Source organism: Ambystoma mexicanum, chromosome 12, assembly GCF_040938575.1.
Source record: "Ambystoma mexicanum isolate Mex_15411 chromosome 12, UKY_AmexF1_1, whole genome shotgun sequence".
NCBI lineage: Eukaryota > Metazoa > Chordata > Amphibia > Caudata > Ambystomatidae > Ambystoma > Ambystoma mexicanum.
In genome coordinates, this window is record NC_090936.1 from 400,584,257 (window position 1) to 400,608,922 (window position 24,666).

Genomic DNA, 24,666 nt, shown 5'->3' on the forward strand with positions numbered 1-24,666 from the left:
GTGATTTGAATCTAGGTTTCAAAGGCAACCAAGACCACAAAGCTGAATCATATTCAGCACTCAAGGACATGAATTTCACCCAACTGGTGAATGCTCCTACTCATCAAGGGTAGCCCATTAGATTGGATTCTCTCACTTAATACAAGATTAAGCATGGATTCAATTACACCCCTTGGCTGGATGGACCAGCACTGTATACAATTCACCCTAATGAGTGATGAATCCTGCCCTCCTAAAACCAAAGAAATTGACATGTACGAAGCTAGAAACTCTTGCAAGCTCAGAATTTTGCCCTCATTCTCAAAGCACTAGAAACTAACTTGGTCACTAGCGATGACATGCTCCCTCGCCGACTCCTACCACAAATGCCTCACTGATACCATAGATGCGGTAGCGTCATCAACAACCAAAATGTGACGTGCCGACAAAAGGACACATTTCTGGTTCAACGAAGAGTTAGTATTGCTAAGAAGAACTAAATGCTCCCTTGAATATGCCTATAAAAAACATCCTACTTTCAATTCCGCCAGCGCCTTCAAGGATGCAAACAAAATCTATAAAGCATCTATCACCCATAAAGCCAATGCCTACAACACACCCATTAGTAATGCCTCAGACTAGAACTCTTCTCTAGCCTTGGAGAAATGAAAAATCCCACCCCAGTCACGGCCTCAGCTAACTCCAGCAAAGAATGGTGCACCACCATTCAAGATGCATTAGCCTCCAAGACTGCCTTGTTACAAAGTAAAATAATTACCAAAAGACAAATATTAGCCGATAAAAATGCCTAAACTCCCCCACCAAAAACACTAACCCACTATTCTACTTCGCCCCAGTCAAAAGGTGACAATGTCCCAGTTCAACTAGTCAGAGCATGTGCACCCACACTCACCCCCATTATAACCAACTTTGTCAATGCCTCTTTTAACACCAACACAGTCCCGGCCAGCATCAAAAGGAGCCTGGGTCACCCCGCTGCAAAACAAAAAAAAAAGAGAAAAATTTAAACTCTGGACCCTACTGTGCCTACGAATTGCCGACCAATAACCACGGTCCCATTCTTGCTCAAAATCAGACAAAATAGACTACACACAAATTCAAGCCAACCTCGAACAGAACCAGCTCCTTGGAACTAGACAATCTGGCTTTAGGCCAAATCCCAGTACGGAAACAGCACTCCTGGACCTGAAAATCCAGATGGATACCATCAGAGACTCAGGGAAACTCGGTATATTTCTGTGGTTAGACCTGTCTCCAGCATTCAACCTTCTTAAGGTGACATGACAAACTGCATTTCGCTAGCTAATTATTTCAACTTCTCTAAAAATGCCACTATGTGGGTGAAATCCTTCCTAGTCGAAAGCCCATCTAGAATCTCCAAAGGCAAAGAAGGTGCTGATCCCATCCCAGTCGGACTCCCCCAAGGATCAGGTCTCTCACCAACCCTCTATAATGCTTACATGAAGCTTCTCTTCTCGGCATTAGATGACATGGGTGTCATCTACAACAACTTTACAGATGACACCAAGATCCTCATACCCATTTCAGGGAATAACCAGGACACTTTGTCCATTAATAAAATGTATGACATCATCCAAAACTGGATGGCGCTGAATGGCCTCTGCCTCAACGATGAGAAGACAGAAAACTAAAAATAGCTGCCCTCCATTCGGACTACCCCCTTCAACATTGATGGTCCGTTGATCCCAGTACTCAAGCAAATGAAAACATTAGAAGTTTACTTAGATGCCAACCTCACTATGACCAAACATAAGCACACTTTCATCATCCACATCGTATACTTCAAAATTAATTGCAATAAGCCGACAATTTCCGACACCCAATAACTGCCTCACTCTGGCCAGGGCCCTGACTTATCAAAGTTGGACTATTGTAATGAGTTACTACTAGGGACCTCCAACACAAACTTCAGCAAACCAACTAATGTGAAACAAAGCATTACGGGCAGCATTTGGAATAAAAAAAATCTGATTACATCTCTAAGATTAGGAGGGAATCCCATTGGTTACCCATCAAAGCCAGAATTATCTTTAACACATTATGCATCACGTACAAATGCCTTGCCACCCCCCCCCCCCCCATCTACCTAAACAACGCCATAAACAAAAAATAACCCATTAGATCACTGAGATCAAATGACAATCAACTCATATAAAAACACCAGAGCTGGGGGAGCAGTTTCCAATTCATGGCCCCCCAAAAAAAGGTATCCTTCCATGGCTTTACAAAACTGCTAAAATCCTGGTTAAACCAATTTTAGTAAAATGCTCAATTGCCGAAAATGTAAATAATTTTTATCAGCTTAAATATTACTGTAATTTTCTTTGCATGTCTAGCCACTCGCAACTATATGAATATGAATGCCAAAGCTGTCTGTAACCGTGCTGTGATACCCCAGGGTCTGGGCATTTAATAAACGTAAAGAAAAGGTTTGTGCCATCAGCGAGTCTGGTTGCTCATGGTAGTTAACAGGGTTCAGGATTTTCCCTTTCCCTTCTTTGCCTACATCACCATCTTCCCAGTGTCCTCCAACCATGAAGCTGGTCTCCGACTCGTCCCCCATGGAAGGGCAAAATGGTCTCACCAAGGACCATGAGGGCTATGTGGCTAAAGGCGGTGCTGCTTCCTGTGGCTCACATGCCTGGCTTACACCCTCCAACATGAAGTTCAGAGCAAGTTTTCACCTCATTCTACAACCTTCTAGACTGCAACAAGGTCAACTACCTGCTGCGGCATCACAAGCTTGTCCACCTGAGTTTTGTCCTGTCCGATACCCACCTTGTCCACGGCCATTTGCCCTGCTGGGTGAATACCAACTCCATAGGAAATCCCATAACTGGCTCAACACCTCAGACAAAATCCTGCTCAAAGTAGCCTCTCTAACTCACAAATGCCTGAACAACGCTGCCCCACGCTACCTAGTAGACAGATTATGCAAATACACCCCCAACAGACCTACCAGAACCTCCAACGCAAACCTGCTCATAGTTCCCAGGTTCAAACGTACCAAAATGGGTGGCAACAGCTTCCAGGTGAAAGCACCCCAACACTGGTCCGCCCTTCCACCATCCCTCAGGACACCCCAAACCTATACAGACTTTAGACGCAACTATATCCAGTGGATAAAGAAAAAGGACCACTAATACTTCGAACCCACCACACTGTTGCAGTCCATGTAAATTATGTTTATCTGTAAATTTGTAAAATATCTGCCTTATTGTAAACTTTCCTCCGTTGTCATATTGTAATACTGTAATGTATAAGCAACCTGTAACCAAGCTTTGAATAACCATGCGCCCTCATACCCTCAGGTCTGGTGCGCAATACAAACGAATAAACTAAACATCAATGCACCCCACCAATCTCATTCTTTCCCCAGGGTGCTTCTTGCAGTTACCAGGATGTATGATTTCTTCGGATATGTTTTACCTAATGGAGATCACTGAATCCATTCCACCCAAAAAAAAATAAAGGACTTTACTTTGTCTACTTTTTTTATAATGTGGGGGAGACCCCCCCTTGCAGCCCACCTCACCACTCCCTACCCTAACATACCCTTACCCCGCACCCCACGTATTATGCATTACACATACCACTTCACGTACCATTTTCAGTGAAATCTCATTAGGTAAAATGGTATTTGGTGAAATCTATGGTAACAGTTACCAACCCTCCTTGATCAAAAGCATGCCCTCCTCTCCTACACTGTCAAGACTCCATTAGGTACTCTACAAGAAGACCCTACCATTGTAGGATCAGTCCACTCCTGGCTCTGCCCAACTTGCTAGAAGTTAGGGCCTCAGGAAAAGTGGGGCCTTTGGCAGAGGCCTTCCCCCATTAACTTTGGGTCAGCAATGCAGCATAGCCCTGACCCATGAACCATCACCAAAGAAGGAGCCTCCCCATCATCCATCATTGGGGAATTCTCCTGCAAGCCTCCTCATCTCCTCAGAGAATAGTAAGCATGCCATGAGAGAACCACATGAGCAATCCAACACCCTGAACATTCACACCAAAGAACGAAGATCAAGCCCACTCAACAAATTCTAATACCAACATGCACTACATGACAAACCGAACTTGCTGTTCTGTGGATTGTGTTGGAGATCAAAAACCTGTATCAACTGGGAGGGCTTGGATTGGCTGGACAAAAAGATAGTTTTAACCTGAGGTCCAAGGCTACCAATTGGGCAAAAAGTCTTGAGGCCTAGAAGTCTGAGCATTCAACTCAAGATTCAACCATGTCAAAAGCCCTTGCTAATCTCATGGTGTAGGTTTAATCAAACTATAAATGGTCAGTTCTGTCCAGGCCTACACATTATCCCTAATTTTGGGCGTCTGATACATGCTAAATATGGCCTACTAGCCAGACAATAGAAAATGGATATATAAACTGTTGAATGATCCACAAATCTGGCAATACCAACATTCTTTCAATTGCCAAAACATGACCTGTATTCTTGTGGGATTCTTAAGGAAGAGAAAACTCCTTATGCATAGTGGCCACAGAGGAAACATGACAAATTACACAAGATAAAAAGAAATTACAGGAGGAAATTTGCATCCATAGCATGAGAAATTTGGAACAATTCGAATTACTGAAAATTACATGTTCAAATAGCCTGAAATATTTGTTTGAATGACCTACTTACCCTCTGAAGTTAATCCCCAGCCAGTAACTGAACACAATGTTCCAACCGCAAAATAATCATCTGGATGTGGAAGGCAGATTGGCTGCACATATTTACCTAGGAATCAGGAGATTAGTGAGTTTAGAATGGTACTATATCAACTGGGTTTAAAAACAGACCAACCCAACATTATAAACATTACTCTGAAGCCTCAGGACATGTTGGATAAAGCGATTGTTAAATCCCTCTTCCAAAACCTCCTTTCACTAATAAAGCCTAATATCAAAACTGGGATATTAGAAGGATTCAGAGGCTGGGGAGGTGTATGGACTTCCCACACATGCAAAAGTCATGCTATACAAAAGATCCCTTCAACAAAATAAATTAACTACTTAAAAGTGAACAATGAATTCCCAAAACGATAGAAATTCTTGAAAGCCATGCATGAAACAAGACAATATTTAGATTGACTTTTGTTAAATGATCATAGATCCCTCTAACATGTTGTGCTTTTAACTGCCTTCAATGCCACCTTTAGAGTTTTTGTATTACATGGTTTGCAATATTGAAAAAGTTAATGTCATCCCACAAGACACTCCTTGGATTAAAGACTTAAAATACTGAAATAAACAATCACAAACCAGAACATTGAGAAAGGTTAGAGAACCTGCATCCCATCACTTAAAACAAACTTTAGCATTTTACACAAATTACTAACCATACCATTGCATCAGATGACATTCTATATTGCACTTCGGTTTATTTTCATTTGTTTAAATCCAAGTTAAAGTATTGGGTATCAAGCTTGCTCAAACTTAGTTATATTTGCCCTACATGAAAATTTGCAAGCAAAATGCATTGGCAAAGCCAACAACTGGTTTGTGTCTAGGCAGGATTGCAGTATTCTGGCCTGGAGAGAGCCAGGGCTCGGGAGACAGCTTCTGGGGGGAAAGGGTAGGATACCTCTGAGGAGGTGCAGCTGAAAGTCAGCCTTTTTATTTAAGGTCCGTAAGGAGAGAAGAGGCGAGAATGAGTCGAAGATGACACCAAGGTTTTTATGCCTCAGGAGGGCGAGGGGAGAGCCCACAGAGGGTGGCCAGAGAGGGGCACTGGGTACCAATGAGGATTTTGATCTTACTGGCATTAAGGCAAAGATCGTTTGGAGGCGCACCAAACTGTTGTTCAATTAAAAGTGTACACATTTCATATGCAAGTGTGAGCAACAGTTTGGCTCTCAGATGTTTTCCTCTTCCATCTATTAATGTCCCACATTCAGAGCTTGTCCATGTACTTTCTTTGTGCTTCTCCTTGAAAAATAGCATTGTCAACTCAATCTAACTGACTCATTGTCGGCTCTGCACATGAAAGTATGTTCATGCGTCTGATTTACAGCCTTGGCCTGTCAGATAGCTTGGTTATGATCAACATGATCCAGTGTCCATTTTGCCAATATGGCCGTCTTTGCCACATTCTATATTCCTCTATAGCAAGCTTCCATGGGTGGTCTTTCTACCTTGCATTACTACGTATTTACAGTTATTGGTCCATATGTTACTTTCTTTAGGTCCATGATTACATTAGCTTATGTTCCAGGTTACTCTTAGTGCTTCGGTTGCTTGTTACTTAGTATTTTCATATCATTTTAACATAGGTTCATACATCTCCTTCATGACATCACTATCCTTTTCGGATTTCATTTTGGCGTACATCCACGATACCCACAGGTGCATTCTGACATCTTGGCAGGCGACATCCTTCGATGTAGCATTCTTCCATACGACATCCTTCCACACTCTGAGGGTTCATCCTATATGGCTGTTTGAGTGCATAATGTGTCTCATACTCAATGCTGTATAGGAACAATGTAGGGGGTTCCTCTATGGTTTTTCCTTCGACTGTTCCAATACGACGGTGGCAAGGAGCCAGGAAATGGCAGGATAGTGTTTGCAGGCCAAGAAGAGCAACACCATGCGTAAATTGAATCAAATAGCAGTAATGGAAGGATGAAATGGACACATTTGTGGTCTCTTCACATGTGAATCAGAAGTTAAAAACTAGGGCTATTCATTAGAGCCTTAAGCTAAGATAGTGGTGTGCACACACTCCCTCGAGTGTTCCAGGACAGTGAGCAGGCACAATGTCAACTGCAAGCAGAAGACTGATAGTCCATCTCTCATCACAAGGCTAATTGAAAACGGGGAGTAGTTGGTAGGATTAAAAACACCTAGGTTTTGTTTCACGTGCGTGCTGCTAAGGAGCCAAAAGTCCAAGGTTGGGATAATATGCCAACCAGTGAGGTTGGGAGACAACCTAATATACAAAGATGCAGAAGCCAATCCACTGTTGTGTCCACTAGAATCCATATTCTACAGTAGTTCAAGACGCGCCCTACAGATAAGGGGTAGCCAATGATCCACTAATCCTTACATATTCTATAAGTAGATATGTTCCCTTCACCAATCTCTTCCCTCGATAGGTTTTTGTATTTTGCCACACAGGAAGTCATAGAGGCCGCAAATTGGGGAAGACTTCCAAGCAAAAAAAAATGTGGGTCTGAGTGTGCAAGCATCAGTCCAATGTCTGACAGTTGACCCCGCTTTAATTGATAACAAAGTAGTACTTTGCCATATTCGAGTCTGTCCGATTATTTGGTCTGAGATCTATTACTGTAATTCCATCTAGTACAAAAGACGCTTCAAGGTGCTAGAGCACTGTAACGCTCACCTGGTATCCACGGGCATGTCACTCAGCCTGTTCTGACCTCTTACGACCTCAAACCCTTCCCTGGAGGCTATTCGACTGGAGACTGGGCCTTGTTTTCTTGGATAGTGTGCTCTCCGTCTTGCTTTCAGCGCAGGGGCGCGTTGATTGATGCAGGCTCGTTGCTGCCTAGTTACTTTGCTGGCAAGAGTCCGACAGGTAAGTATAATGAGTCTTTTGAACAATTCTCCAACTTCGTCCTTTCCTTCCTTCGATGATGGCCGGCGTCCGTGCTGCAGAGATGAGTAGCGGTGAAGGCGAGTGAGCACGATGCACCCCTTTCATATTTGCATTGAACTGAGTTCTCTGTCTTTTAGGTGCTGCAACGTTCTCAGCGTGGATGCCGGTTATGAAGAACAAATGCGGTGAGCAAGCGCGGTATGCGGCGCCTCGAGATGTTTCCACGCTAACCTGGAGTGTCTTTTCCCTCTTACAGATGAATGAGAAGTTGGAGACAGTTCCCCCAGAGCGGCTGGGATTCAGGTAAGCGTTTGAAACTCGTACAGTATTTAGAAATAAGCAAAGATTTGCAGAATGCTTAATGCATTTTTTCTGTTCTTTTCCCTTAGGAAGCGGCGTGCCGGGATGGGAATGACACCGCCGAAGATGCCCGCAGAACAGAAGGAGAGATGAATGATGGGCAGAAGCACCGCAAGGTAAGGCTGTTCCCAACGGTGTTCTTGCAGGAGCTGAGCGCAGAAGATAGATGCAGGCCTACTGGAGACTGATCCGAACATGGCGAGTGTCACGTTGCAGGTGCAGAAATCGCAAAGCATGTTTCTTAGCCTGGGTGTGGCTTAAATAGTTTCTGGATATCCCAGGTGTCTATGGGCTGAACCACACCCAAAAGACTAGACCGCACATGCAGTTCTGGGAACCGAAATGTGGGGGCATCCATCTTGTCCCCATCAATGTACTACAAGTCCAATCTCCAATGTTATCCTAGGGGAGTGAGTCTGGTGCCACAAGCGCCAAATCTGACTCCAAGTGGGTCTTTGGAGGGAAGGAGAGGCCCTTGAGGGCCTTGTAGGCGATTGTGGCCTGGCTCTAGCCTGACATCTTGGAGGGCTGGGGACATGAGGGGCAGGAATCATGGCAAGCACATTTGGTGGCAGTGCGGATGGTAGTGGTCTGGTAGACTTGAGCCAGATCCAGTCCCCCAAACGCTCGACTACTCCCGCCATTAGCCAGAAGACTGCAGAGTTTCCTGTGGAGATCAATGTACAGTCCCGCGTCAAGAAGATTTGGTCAGCAGGTTCCCCTTTGATTAAATTCCTGTCTGGTACCCTGCAGGTTCCCTGTGGATGGAAGGCTAACTGGTCCATTGAGGGAGAGTCTATGTTGGAGGACTCAAACACAGTCATGGATGTAAGTAGAACAAAGATAGTGGCAAAATAGACACCTCGATTCCAGGTTACAAATGGACAGAAGGGTACTCACCAAGGTAAAGGGTATTAAGGATTCCTAAGTCAAGGAACGAAGAAGAGTGCGTATCAAACTAAGAATTGAGTGAAACAGATACATTTATGAAGATAGTAAAGGAAGGCTTTGCAGTAAAAAAAACTAAAAAGTGGGAAGGGTTAAAAAATTGTCACTAAATCTTGTGTGTCTAGACTGATTAATTTAACAAGATAGTAAAAAATGTATGAGATTGGTGAAACATTTAGACAAAGATTGAGGTCAATCAAGAAGGGCAAAATCAAAGACAATAAAGAAGAGATGCTTAACATACTAATACCGAATTTCATACAAATTGATATAAAGTGTAAACAACGGTAAAAAAATAGTGGCATAGATGTAAAAAAAAATAAAGTGAGCAGTTCAAATATATCCCGACTGGGATTATACACAGCGATTGATGGTGCCTGCGGTAATTGATCGACCTGGTATATTTAATTGAAAATTAAAAGAATTGAATAAGACAGGTAAGTATTGATGATCAAAACCGACCTGTCATGGGGGATACACCTCATTTATTTAGGACATTACTGAGATTCACAGCAAAAATAAGGAAAGAACATTCTGAATGGGGTAGAGGCATGACCAATAAGACACTCATGCCATGTTCTCAGGAGGGTTCACTGGCAAAAGACTTGAGGCATATAACATTTGCATGCCACATTTAAGGGATAAAAGCTGCAGAAAAGAAAATGTACCAAGTGAGAAGAAAGTTCCAGTTTACAGGGAGTGGATGCTCCATCAGCATAAAGGGGAGGATAAAACTCCTTCGGCTCCTCTTTCTCCTCCTGTAGAGTAGAGCTACAGAGAAGGAAGTTTACCCTTTAAAAGAATTAAAAGCAGCGGCGGGGTATGTTAACCCAATGTATGCGCCACCCACTTATATCAGCGAGGATAATGCAGACGAGAGCAAGACCAAAGAATGCACGATATATCAGCATGTGATTAAAGTAAACAGTGCGATTAGAGAAAGGACAGACAAATTGAGGAAGAAGTAGGGACACCAAGAAATAAAGGATAAAGAGAAGGGAACAATAGTACAGAATTAATGGGAGGAAAAATATTGCTCAAGCTAGATAAGGTTATTGAATGGGTTCGAGAAAGGCAAGAGAAGAGCAGGAAAATAAAGGACAATAGAATATACAAGGAAGAGAGGGATAAAGCACACAAGTGTAGGGAAGAGCAAAGACGATAAAGAAACGAGAAGCAATAGAAGTCCAATTAATGAAAGTACATAGGTTGCGAGGAAGGCAATAGGAAGATTGAGGGAGAAGAGAAGAAAGTAGGGAATTAAAAGACAAATATAAATATTCTTGTCACAGGAGCATAATGCCGATTGCTGCATGAGAATTAATGGAGTAAGAGGGTCACGACTGCCCTGTACGGATCTCCAAGGAATGAAGGTATCAGCATGGGCCAGTGGGCAGGATACAGAAGACCAAGCAAAGGCTTTGGAAGCTATATAGTCACTTGGACAGAGGAAGGTACAAAACTGAAAAGAATATGGAAGGATCCCTATTAAAGAGAAATTAAGGTATATCAGGTGACGTCATAACAGATGAGTATGGAACATTGTCTTTAAACATATTAGATTGACGGGGAAAGAATAGTCACTCAAGCTGTGGCATAATTATGTCAGACGGAGAGGGAGTAGAATGAGGACGCATGTGGGCATTCAAAAGAACAGAGTGCAGAGAGGGATACAATTCTCAGCTTTAAAGGACCCTAAAGAGGACACCAGCACCAACATACACTGAGCAACCTCCAGCATGATCGCTTAGTGCAGGGATTAGATCCCTGCCATATGTACGCAGGTTAAAATCATTACCAGGAAGGAAATAAATGGCAGAGTCTAGCTCTGTTTTGAAGACAAGGAGTGTAGGTAAATAGGATTATGAATCAGGATTTTCGCAATTCCCATTATTGGAGATCGGGGAGGTCGACCACAATATATACCATGGCCACAGATGGATAAAGAATTTAAGATGAAAATTGCAAAGTTTAACTTCTGGTGTGGGAAAATGGATATTATGAATTAGAAAGGAAGGACAACATCAGGAATTCCGCTACATATAGGTGACAAAAGTGCTGCTAGCGGCCGTTCTAGGGGAGAGGACCGACGACATTTGGAAGTGAGCAGGATATGCAGGTGTGTGCTAAAAACTCATGGAGCGCCATTTAATAATTGCAGAGCAGACATATGGCGAGCGCTCAGAGTGCAATATCCCCAATAAATCGGATATGGGTGCGGTTAAGACTAGGAAGATGGGAGAGGATGAAGATCCTGTTGCCTTTATTCAAGACATTCAGGGCAGCTGGCGGCAGAAGACTCATGAACCGTGGGATAAACCAGCAACATTATTTTACCATTTTTTGTCAGGGACTTCCTGAGCCAGTACAAAGACAATTGAAAAACAGGTGGGAATGGAAGCGAAGCCATAGCCAGAAATGCAATGGACAATCGTGCATCACTGCCGATTGATACAGGAGAAAAATGAGAGCTGTAAACAGAAAGCAGGAGGAAGTAAAGTTAGTTTCAAAGAAATTTTCCAAAATAGTCATTGAGGGAGCGGTATTGACAAGCAATTAATGAGGTGACACACGAGACAGATGGGGCAGCATAATAATGCAGAACATTCCGCACATCAGAATGGGTAACATTCTATGAAGCATCACCCTTTCTTCTGACCACTGCTGCTCCTAACTCTAAGGGAATGATCTGCCCTTCCTCATCCATGGGGATTTCTGTCCTGAAGAAAAATTCATTGGGTATTCTCCATATTTTACTTGCCAACCTGGTTAACCATGGCAATAAAATAGTCACTCCATACAAAAATACTTCTGAATCTACAGGCACTCCTCATGATGGCTTCTATATTTACAACACATACTTTCTCACGGACAGCCCACTAGAATGGAAAACAGACACTCAAGCCGTGTCCCTGACATGCCCCAATACTATGGTCAGGTGAGGTCAGGAAATTGAGAGTCACACTAGACTACCATTACACTCCCCCCCCCCCCAGATAAAAGGCAGAGCACAAGAGCACATTCTGAGCAAGGCAAAACACATGAGGTAACGGCAGTTGTGAGATGACAGCAGAGCAAAAGGGGAAGACAGCAAAACCGAAAGGGATTGCACAGAGGGAAATTCCCTTGACCTTTCCAACAAGGAAACATAACTTTCCAGAGACCTCAAGAACCTAAAGCGCAAGGCCAGGAAACCAGGCTGAAGAATCCTGCATTATGTGTCAGAGATACCCGGGGCCCTCCTGTGTCAGTAATGAAGGCAGGGAGAATCACCAGCCGCCATGGTACAGTCCTTGGCTCCAAGAACAAAGTAGCGTCAGTGAAGTCGACACAACCAGTGAGTTAGGAATACCGATACAAGACCAGTTCGTGCTGAAGCCAAGGTTCCAAGTATAAGCATTGTCTGGCAGGTGCTGGAACGAACATTGTTAAAACACGTGCGATAAGAGACAAGTGAATTTAAACTGCTGGTTAATGATTGTCAAAGGTGTAGTGTAGATTGCTTTAAAGTTCAGAGTGGTCCGGCACTGCGTGAGTGCTCCATCAAAGGTCTCTAAGGTATCCAGCTGAGAAGTAAGAGCAGTAGCTACATTTGGTCCAAGCCTGACGTAGGGGGACCGACTGCAGGACCACTTTGTTTCACATTTACTCATTCAATGGGTCAGGCAAAATCCAGCGCACAATTGAAAGTCTTTGATTGATGAAATAGAGAAAGTTTGCAAAAGTATGGGAATTTGGTCAAACCAGCAGAGGGAGACCAATTGAAGGTTTTGTTTTAAAGTGGGTCTGAGCCTGGTGGAGGGGAACCCGGGGTGAACAGAAAATCACCCAAGAATATGTACATGTGAAATCCTTCAAAGAATGGAACTTTGATGTTAGTCGTGTTGCATCAGGCCCTATGAAATAAGACTTTGAATGGCAAACAGACTTTGGCACAGAAGGCCGTCATGCTGATGTTTTGAACTGCACCTTCAAGCTTAGCACAGTCTCTGGCTTCTCTAGAACGAGTGTGCAACCTTGTCCTGTGCTGAAAACGTGGGGAAGGTAAGCCAATGGCTTGAATATCCTGACCCATTTCTTGAACACTTTTGCATACACATTGTTTCCCACACTATTTGTATTTAGAAGAACAAGTTACTTTCTTACCTGGTAACGTTCTTTCGATGGGATGGTCCGACGACGTATTCCATATCTATGACATGTAATCACCGCAGCACAGCTGCGGTGATTACATGTCATAGATATGGAATACGTCGGAGGACCCAATCCCCTCGAAGTAAGGATTGGCAATAGGCTTACAAGTAAAGGCCCTTTTATTTTGACAAGATAGCACTAGGATTGCGTTCTAAATATTTGATGGTCTTAGCTTGTTCCCATTTTTAGATTTAGGATTAGACAGACTTTCAAACCCAATAAGTTCAATGAACACCATTGAACGGTGATCACTGGTGTCTGTCTGACTGTTTAATACCATGCCTTCCTTACACACTGGACCACATTTTGTAAATGATTTGTTTGAGCAGATTGTACTTTTGTTGGGTATAAAACCCAAGTTCTCCTCTGCTGATCACCCACAGGCGAATGACGTCCGAGATTAAACAGATTGTTAAAGGTGCATATAGCGAAGTTAAAGATCACTTTGAAAGAGGGATGTCTACATTGCCTGCCCCTTGCTTTATATGCCCTTCGAAATCAGCCTGGTTCAGACCATCTAACTCCTCATGAGTTGTTGAACTCCATTGATCTGGTAATAACTGATGCCCATAGTGTAGCGAAGACATTAGGTGACAAGATGCATGATTTAACAAGGATTTTAAGTGTTTGTCATGTCTCAACAGATCAAGAACAGAAGGGAGGGGTAATAAAGTGACTAAAACAATCAATTGCCTGAAACAGAAGAATTGCTGAAACCTCCATCCAGACCACTAGGTGCTAGTGCACAAATGTATACGCACCTAGAGTATGCTCAGCTTTGAAGGGCCCCATGAGATGGAGGAAGCTAGACCCACTGCAGTTAAATTGGAAGGACGATGAGCGTGGCTACGTCTACACAACGTCAAACCTTTAAAAGGCAAAACATCTGCCCCTCCCAAAGACATTCCAAGAGAAGGAATCAATAGATTGCAATAGATTTAGTTCTGCAAATGCAGATTCACCAGATGGCTAGAAATGAGAAAGAGAATTAAGTGCACACAAGCACTATAGACCTTGGAAAACAATTTTTAGACAGGCTTATCTGAACAATGAGAGGAGAGCTTTGAAGAAAGAATAGTATCAACCCTTGATATATATATATATATATACACACACAGCCTCCTAGGTCGATGTATAAAACATACAACATACATTTAATATGCATCTTGACAACACAGCACTTGATCATTTTATAGTTCATCTATGTTTACATTGCACGTAGCACTTTAAGATTGAACAGTTCATTTATGTTCACATAGCACCTTAATATATATTGATATATATCAATATACATGAATCATTCAAAATTTTACAACATGCACCTTGAAACCACTTAGCTGTAATATTATGCAGTACCAAGTTATCCACCCACTTGGGAAGATGAATACTTGGTCAGCACAAATAAAAATGCCAAAAAGAAAATGCTGAATAATCAACCTGATGTACAAATTTCAGAATGTTGGACCTTGGAACGGATGACAAATGTTTAGTTTTTATAAAAAACCCACTTGGGACAAGTAAGTTTTGGGATGATTATAAGATTACCTATAATAGTGAACTGTCAGCACCTTACAGAAACAGATAGTGAGTGTTGCCTCTGTTTGTCTGTTTTCTCATGAGCTAATTTACTTAAGTGCTAAACATTGAAGATGGACTCACACTGGTCTATAATACTGCAGTCCTCTCTCCATGTCACATACCAGACGTTTTAAACTGCTGCTGCCTTCCATTGTCCATGTACTTTTTCTAATAAAGTACAAGCACAGCCAGTGTGTGAGATAGAAATATATAACGTGATCAAACAACGGGACCGTTGCGAAACGCGTTGTACGAGGTAAATCTTTCTACCGATGCCTAAATAAAACTGGATATGAGAAATACATAGGTTGTTGTGTGATGGGCTGACCTGAAGGAATTCTACGAATTGGCATATGGCTGTAACTTTACGAGTGCCGTCTCACTCTGGAAGAAGTGATAACTTCTTTTTGGAAATATATATATATATATATATAATCGTTAAGACATGGAGGAAGAAAAAAACCACACTCCAAGCATGAGGTCTGCAGGTCCCAGTAAACAAAGTAGCAAACTCGAATCCAAGTAACAGAAAAACGAGTTTAATAGATGGTTAAAAATAGGCAAAGAACACACAGCAAACAGAACAGAACGCCAGGGCAGTGTCCTTAACGACGCGTTTCGCGCTTCTCCGAGCGCTTGATCACGTTAGGGAGACATGAAAACAATGAGTAGATAATAACAATGGGTCCTTCTTCCATGTTGCCTACCAGCACAAGCTAACAGTTTGGCGCAACAACATGGCGGCCATTTTAGAGTGCAACAGAAGACTGCATTAACTATAAAAAGAACAGGTTAAAAATAGCAGTAAAATCAGTAGCACATTAAAATTCAGCACCAAACGACATGCAGTGAGATAGATGTCAACAAATTTCAAAGCAAAAATTAGCACAGATTAGCAAAAATTAACAGTCCACAGCTGTGAGAGTGCAAATGCGTTCCTATGTAAGCTTATGAAAAAATATGCAGGCAATAGCTAAAAAAATATATATAAAAAATGCGAGTGCATGTCTAGCTCACCAAGGCAATATGATTATAATACATAGAGAAAACACAGCTGGGACAAGATAATGCTGTCTAATATGAACACTGTTGACAGTTTGAGGACAGTCAATATGTGCGACCTTTAAGATAGACATGTTGCAGGCTGCAATGTAAAGTGCAAGTGCATTAGATTATAAAAACTTATGACTCTAGCAGCATTAGATAGGCAGAAAAGTTTGGTAATCATAAAGTGCTAGTGCAAAATGCAATATTGAAGCTTGTGGGAAAAGTAAAGGCAATTTACAATGAAAAAAACTGTCAAAAACACCCAGAATTACGGAGTACAGATACAATCCTGTACTCCCAAAATTCAAACCCCCTAAACATCAGAAAAGGGCAAGACAGCCAACATAGACCAACTGAACAATTTAAAAAGTTGGAAAACTTGAAAAAATGCAAATTAAATAAATCAACCAATTCCAGGCCAGGGCCAAAATCCAAATAAACAAAAGGAGAAGCAGTATATAGTGGCAAGGGACCAGGATCAAATAACACAGAGCAAGAGAAAAGGAGGTGTGTGTGTAGGCGCATAAAGAAACAGAATAATTACAGTCCCACAAAAGTATATAACTCCTCATCCACATTATGCCCATTGGGATACTTCGTGTCAAAGTCCAGGATAAACCTGGTTTCCAGTTGTCTCAATTTCAGAGTGCGATCACCTCCCCTCGGATCAATCGGTACATGAGCCACAGCAAAAAATGTAAGCAAATGAACATCACAATCCTGTTCCTGCCTGAAATGTTTGGCCATAGGATACGTGGGGTCAAAGTTCTTAATCACTCTGAGATGCTGTAAAATACGGAGCTTAAGTACACATGTAGTGGATCCCACGTACCATTTCCGGCAGGGGCATGTTAAAACATACACTACAAAGGGAGTATAGATATATATCTCTTTTTGGAGGACCCTAAGAATAATTTTATTGTTAGGAGTTTGAAAATTGCAGCAATACTCCATTTATATAGAAGCGATTAAAAAAGAGAACACATTTGCATATTAAAGTAAATACAAAATGGAGGCTTCAACATTTCTGAAATTCACTGCAATCCAGAAAGTAGATAGATTTTCAGGTAGTTTTGATGATCATATCAGCTGGTATTAGGATTTGTGTTTTTCTCCTAATTATTATGGCATTACGAAGTGTTGGAAAAAAATGAGATATGGAGGGTATTAATGAAACCTACCATTGTCCTCACTAAAAGTATAAACCACCTGCTTTATAATATAAGTAGGAGTCTATTTCAATTTAAAAAGGGATATGGAGGAGAACCATGAAGGTATAAAAACAGAACTTGAAAATTCGATTCATTTAAAAAATAATTTAAAAAAAACAATGGTACCAGCATGAAAAAGGTGGGTGAAAACGTCTAATGAAAGTGGTTAGGTTTGTTCCCCAATACCATATGCCATGAATGCGGCAAGAACACTTATTGCAAGAGAAAGGTCTTCACATGATGCAAAAAGCCATCTAGCAGCATGCACAACTGTTAGGAAAGATTTCGTAATTGTAGGGAATTTTCCTTCCATGTGGCAACCCCTAAACTTTTTGCTATTGTTTTTAACCTTGTTCTTGACTTTGCCAGAGAAGTACAGCCTTCTGCCGCACTTCTCTGGGCTTTCGCTCCTTTCTTACGGGGAAACTGACATGCCCTTAAAACAGTCAGTACCGGGGAACGTGGTTTCCCGTAGTTTCTTTTATCGTGTCGCAGCTTTAGTGCAACACGACACAAGAGGGCACTGTAAGCTAAGTTACAGCTCTCTTGGGTCTCTAGCCTTCTACAGGCCCTAGATACTCTTTTAGGATGGTATTTGATCGGTGCAAGTCATTTCAGGGACTGGAATGGTGGCAGCGATCGTTTTGTTTATTTTGAGCTCCTTTTGGCGTTCTGAGCACGTTTTTGCACTGAACCCAAAATGGTGGCCTGGCTCCCAAGATGGCCAGGCCGCGAGGCTCCTTTGTCCTGTCCACTGTCCGTCTTGCTCCCTTTACCTTCCCCAGGTCCGGCGACCCGGGGCCTTCCTTATTTGGGCATGTACTTTCCCGCGAAACGTGGTTGCTTTCGCGGGCTTCTACATGTCGTTTGTGTGCCTCCAGGGTGTGGGCTGGGATGTCTGGTCCCAATACACATCCTGGGTGCCAGAGAGTCTAGGGTGGTGTGAATGCCTGGGACCACCGTGGTCCGTGATTGGTCCACGTATGGTATGTGTTTTGATGAGCGGATCTCCCACTGGCTCCCCTCCGTTTTGGCGCGAAGGGAACCGTGGATAAGAGGGGGCTGGAAACACCACTACCATGTCTATCTCCTGAGTTCTCACGAACGAAGGAATACAGGAGCCAAGTATCCTGCAACTACGAGGCTGGACCGAGGAATCGCTGGTGACCCGCTGAAGGAATCCTCCTTTGCACTGCTGTCGTCCGGAGAGCCCCTGTCCTCCTTTGATCGAACCAGAAGGCCTGTACTGGTGCTTCGACCTTTGGAATAGCAGGAACAGCTATTCCCGGCATCTTCAACCATCTCCTGCCAAGTAAGCCTTCGGAAGCGTCTCTGGGCCATCCAGTTGACTGACCAGCTTACAAAGGAGTTTGGCTCTGCAACCGCCGCCAGGTTGTGTTGTATCGCGAGTCCTTGTCCCTCTCCCACGCTTCGTACGCTTGGCGTTCCCAGGTCTGAAGGGAGGAGGGTTCATTTGGCTCGAATACACACGGCCACTCCGTTGTCCTGTGCCGCAACAAAACTGTGCCGGTTTCGTCGATTGGGACGTCTTTTTGCTCTACACGACTACAAAGCGTTCCCTGCTCTTCTGAACCTGCCAGCTGCTGAAACTATCGTGGAGGAGCCTGGGTCTGCTTGCTTCGGGGACCGGTGAGTAGTATATCTAGGATCTGGTCGCCCTCCTGCAGTATCCCATTGCTTTTCCCTGCTGTGTAAAAACAGCACCCTTTTGCCGCGCTCGCGCTCTGCTTCTGCCCGCTGTGGAGGCTGCGCTTGAGTTGCGGAACCTGTTCTTCTGCTGTGCACTAACGTGAACCGCCTGACTTCCTCCGAAGAGCTTCCCCTTGTGCCCGTCGGCACCGGCGTGGCAGGTACTTTGAGCACAAGGCTCCACTCTTCGCAGGGCTCGGACTTCCATCTAGTTAGGTGCCTATGAAGGCGAACTGAGTCGAAAGCATTATCGCACTGCCTGTTTTCCTTCCCTGGCAGGTGGACTACATAATTCGTGCTTTAAACGCTTGCGACTGTGTATTTGTATATATATTGTGTTGATATGGTATGTGTTGGTTTAATATTGTGATATTGTGATTTTCTCGCTACGGTCATTATTTTAAAGGCCTTAAAATAAATGTGTATCTATTTTTGATATAACAACTGTTTGGAGTAGTTTGTTAGCGCTCTTGCTTTGTGTGCTCATTGCGGGCCTTCAGTCACCCTCACCCCTCTTGAGACCTAGTCTTGACCGCCGTGTTCGCTACCTTGATTGGTCTGGCTTGTCCAGAGGTTACCCTGTTCCAAGTAATTAGGTTGGCCTTCTGAACTTCTGCGCCACCAGGACAGAGTTCAGAAATCTGTCTTAACAACAACCAGAGGACAATTTGAAGGAAAATGGGTAAGCTTAGGATGGCGATCAAAATTGGCATTGCCATATGAAGATACCCATGTGAAAACAAGGATGGAAAATGGACTAGGATGGACAAGTAAGAAACGTATGTATCCATCCAAGATTGGAGCAAGAACAATGATTGTCCAGATGAAGAAACTGAGTTGTTCATAAATGACTGAAAAGCCACGAAAGCCGAGATGTGGAGAAGGACCTCAACTAGTGATATATGGACGTGTTTTCACCAGTACTGGATGGGAAGAAGGACTACTGGCCTGCCCTGCACATCTACTGAAGGAATCAGCAATCATAGTGCAGATAGTGAGTGACAAAGGCCTAGGATCATGGGCTAAGCACTCAAAGCTACTCAAGGGTCGACAATGAAGCAGGACCAGTATCTATAATACCACTAACAAATGCAACATGCTTCAAGAATGACGGCCCGATTCTGGTTAGAAAATACAAAGGATGTGGACAGGTAATTGCAGTTCCAGGAATGAAGTAACTGCAGTATTTATGGATCAATATTGGGCGTGGGGATCCAGAGCCTACATGCAGTTGATCAAGAATTGGGGAGGAATATTCTCCATGGTAATGCTACATGTACCAGCATTGGTGATTCCCCAAAGTGACCTGCATATTGATCAATTTCCAAAAATGGATGAGCATCTGAAAATGAAGGTCATCTGAACTCTGCACACTGAAGACTGAAGACAAGTAATTTTTTCTCAGCAAAATCAATTGAGTCCTATGACAATATTCCATGTGAGCCTAAACCGTTCAGCAAGACAATGACGGCTATATTCTTGCCAGGACTTCCAGCTGCAGTAAACGCCAAGTGGCTGCAGATTACAAGATGAGACTTACTACAGAGGAATGATGCAACAATAAAAGGATTCAAATCAATCAGAAGAACTAGAGCCATCAGGCTGATGATCCTCCAGAACAGGTATGTTCTAGACCAGATTACAGCAATGGAATGAGGCGATTGGGCCAAGGTCAGGCCTTGCTGTGTGTTTAAACCATCTCATGGAGGTAATGGAACCCTGACAGATGCAATAACCATGCTGATGACCCTGCATACGAAAATGGAAGATGAAGCTGACCCGATTGGTTTACATCTTTGTCGTGCATTCCAACTTGGCTGGCAAATGCTTTTAAAGTGCTTGGAGCAATACTAGGGTTCGAATTGCTAGGATGCGGTCTCATACGGATCATTTTAGGACAGTGCCAACAGACTGCCAAGAAAGCTATTGAAATGAAGATTATGATTGACTGGAATGGGTGAGCAGATGCAAAATGAAGCCAGTACCCGTGAGAACAAAGAAAAGTATCCTTGCACCTTTAGGAACCACGTTCTACCTCCTTAAGGATGGGAAAGGATATGTAGAATGTTTGATATGTTCAACATCTGGCAAGCGCTGCCGCATGACCTGGAGTGTGGATGAACACAAAGAATGCAGGCCAACTGAGGGGTTGCCAAAGATTTGGATCCCAAAGGAGAACCAGGAAGAGAAAATGCTAATAAATGATGAAGAGGAGATAAAACCATGGAAGAAGAGAATTTGGTCGAAAATATGACCAGAGGGGGGAATGTAAAGGAGCAGGTGCTATCCTGCCCATTCCCGCCCCCTCACCACCAACATAATTGACCAGTCAGAGGAAAAGCCACAGTTGGGACCCCCCCTACATCGTTCCTATATAGCATCGAGTGTATGAGACATTATGCACTCGGGCAGCCATCTAGAATGTGCCTTCGCAGCGTGGAAGGATATTGTATGGAAGAATGCTACATGGCAGGATGTCACCTGCCAAGATATCGGAACGCACCTGTGATCATCATGGACATATGTTAAGATGAAATCGGAAAAGGTTAAAGTAATGTCATGAAGGAGATATATGAAACTATGTTAAGAGGATCTGAAAATACTAGGTAACGACTAAGTAACAATGCGACTGAAACACTAAGAGTAACAGGTAGCTAAAGTAATCATGGATCAAAAGAAAATAAAGTAACTTACTGAGCAATAACTAAATACGCAGTAATTGCAAGGTAGAAAGACAACATATAGAAGCTTGCTATAGAGGAATATAAAACGTGGCACGGCAGCCATATTAGGAAAATGGACGCTGCTCACATTGAACATAAAGCTACCTCAGAGACAGGCGGAGGCTGTAAGAATCGGAAGACGAATGAAAATAGGTGTGCAGAGCCAATGAGTCAAGGTTAGCCTCGAGTTAACAATGCTATTTTTAAAGGGTAAGCACAGAGCACAACGGGAGTACATGGATAGGCTCGGAATGTGGGACATTCTTCATAGATGGAAGACTATGAAAACATCTGAGAGCCAAACAGTTGGTCAATTAAAAGTGAACAAAGTTCATTTGAGATCGAGTGAGCAAGTCTCTAGAGGCTTAGAGGAGCAACACCACCTTACATAAATTGAATCAAACAGCAGTAATGGAAGGATGAAATGGACTCATTTGTGGTCTTCACATGTGACTCAGAAGCTGAAAACAAAGGCTATTCATTAGAGCCTTAAACCAAGATAGTGGTGTGGTCTCACTCCATTGAATGGTCCAGGACAGTGAGCAGACAAGGTCGACTACAAGCGGAAGACTTTTGTTGATCGTCCATCTCTCATCGGTAGGCTAACTGGGAAAATGGGGAGTAGTCCGATGGGATCCAAACACCTAGGTTTCATTTCACATACGTGCTGCTGAAGGGCCAAAAGTCCAAGGTTGGGATATGTCAACCAGGGGTTGGGACAACCTAATATATAGTGTTGCATAAGCCAAGCCAATGTTATGTCCACCATAATCAGTATTCTACATATTTAGAGGTAGTTCCAAGCAGGCCCTACAGATCAGGGGAAGCCAATGATGCACTAATCCTTATGTATTCTGTAAGTAGATATGTTCCCTTCACTAATCCCTTCTCTTGATATGTTTTTGTATTTTGCCACATAGAATGACGTCAGACGACACATATTGGGGTACAAGACCTCCATGCAATCAAATTTGGGTGTATGTGCAAGCATAAAGTAGTACTTTGCCATATTTGAGTTGGTCAGATTATGTGGTCTGAGATCTATTGTAATTCCATCTAGCACAAAAGATGCTTCTAGGTGCTAGAGCACACCAATAGACGCACTTGTAGGTAAGATTCAGACAGAGGCCAGGATGTCCAGAATGTTTGAAATAGAAAGATGAAGGTTAGCAAGGGCTGTGTCAGAGTGCAAGTCAGCCGCAAGTTTAGGAGGAGCAGAGAGGCAAATGCTTCCACTGACACTCGCTTCACGGGTCAAATGACGGAGAAGTAGGGTGGCAGAGCTGGGGTAGGCTTTGCTTGAGGGACAAGACGTTTCAGGTAAGAGGCGAGCAGAAAGTGGTCCGTCCAAGAGTTGAGGGAGTACGTCAGTCCAGAAGGTAGAATGTAAAGGGAGAGAGTCGCAAAGGTTGCGGGAGAGCCCAGAGGAGGGATTAGAAGCATCCAGGTGGATGTTTATGTCCGAGGAGAAGTTGAGAGGTCAGCCCATTCTGGGAGCAAGAGGGCGACCTGTCTAGGTGGCCTGTAGATGGACAATCGGAGACCAGGAGATAGAGAGCCTGCAGACCAGGCATTCAAAGGAAGAGTAGGCCTGCATAGGAATGACAGAAGCAAAGACCCACTCAGAACAGATCAGGGCCACTCCACCTCCGGGCCGGTTGGTTCTGGCCTCAAGATGGTGTGTCAAAACTCGTGACAGAGCTGGCCGTGAGCCATGTCTCGGTGAGAGCGGGCATCAAGGTTAATGTCTCCAAGGAGGTGGCAATGTCATGTGTGACAGCAGAGCAAGATTTTGAGTAGCGACATGGAGCAGGTTGCCACATTACAAAAACTTTGGGGGTGGGGGTACATGAGAGGTGCACCCAGTGGAGGCTGTATAAGGGCTTGAGAATGGGCAGAGGCAGTAGACTTAGGTGGCATAGGGGCCAGAATGGAGGAGGTGGGTGTCGGAAGCTGTGGCGGAGAAAGGAGGTGGCAGAGGAGCCATAGAGGTGTAAAGAAGGGGTATCAGGAGAACGTAGGTAGTTGAGATGCAGGAAGTGCCCATCAAGAAGGAGATTTGGCTGAGAGCCCAGGACGGGACCATTTAGATAGATATTTATGATGGTCTTGGAGGAATGGAAGGAAGCCAAGAGGACTTCCCACCTGGTGCCACCATTAATGAGAGCAGAGGCGAAAGGAGAGAGAACATGTGTCTGGAGAGGGAACGACAGGATGTCCGTGAGAGTTTCTGGAGGAAGCGCTGATCTAGTTTTCAGCGATAGGGAGGCCTGGGTTGGAGACCAGGATATTCCTTTCAAACTTTTTCCTTCCAGACTTAGTGAAAGGGATAAGATGGGATATAGAGTAGAAATTTCAGAAGATGGGAGAAATTGAGAGCACCTTAGAGGGTGCAAGGAGAGGGGGGAGAGAAAAAGGCATAGCCCATAGCTGCACACCACAGGAATCACCAGAGAGGGAGGGTTCACACAGGAGGTACAGGAGGTACACAGGAAGCACAAGCAGTTACCACTACAAGGGGAATGCAGGAAACAGCATGGCCACAGGACAGGGGGGTGGGAAAACTGATCAATAGCCAAGGGAGGAATCCAACAGGCCCAACAGTCTTCAGTAGGGTGTGCAGAGAGCAAGTTAAAAGGGTGTTTAAGTTGACATACGCACACTGCGAAAACCTCCCAGATTCAGGAGGGAAAAAGGCCTGGTTTTTAACAGCAATGCAAAAATGTGATTTTCCTAGAGAGATGGCACAATACAGTTCCCCTAGATGCTTAAGGGTGGTAAGATGTGACAATTAAGAGTAATTAGAGTGGTGGGTCAGTTTAGTGGGGGCGCAGTGATTGCTGCCTCCCCTGTACTGCATTTTGTCAAAGCAGGTTGACTGCTGTAGGTTTTCTGCTTCCCCGCAGATGCGAACGGGAGCTGCCCATTGCCCCAGGGGCTCAACAGACAGCATCAGGTGCATATACAGCTGAATAGTGTTTCAATGCACCACAAGGCTAAATGTTAAGTGAACAGGGGAGAATAGCAAAAACAGTAAAATACAGTCATGGTCCTTCTAGGCCTTGTGGCATTCAGGCATGTAAGTGCAGGAGGTGGGGGGCACAGGAGTGGCAAGTGCTGGAGGACTGCCCGGGAGGAAAAGGGGAGAACCTCAGGCTAAGTGCTAGTACAGGCAACTCCCAAGAGTGGGATGCAGTGCCAGCAGGCAGCTGGCCGCAAGGGCAGTGCAGGGGGGTGCTGGTGTCGACTGGGAAGAAAGGCATGGAATCCTGTGAGATTCATGAGAATCAGGCAACCTGTGGG

General features: G+C 43.8%; 1 protein-coding gene across 1 annotated transcript in view; it reads right to left on the reverse strand.

The window, feature by feature from the left end:
• The window catches only part of OVCH1 (ovochymase 1), a 1,424,491-nt gene that overhangs the window by 1,058,554 nt on the left and 341,271 nt on the right, over positions 1 to 24,666 (reverse strand). The window contains exon 6 of the mRNA XM_069628530.1: positions 4,674 to 4,769. Coding sequence (XP_069484631.1) covers positions 4,674 to 4,769 — 96 coding nt within the window. The remainder of the gene's footprint in view (positions 1 to 4,673; positions 4,770 to 24,666) is intronic.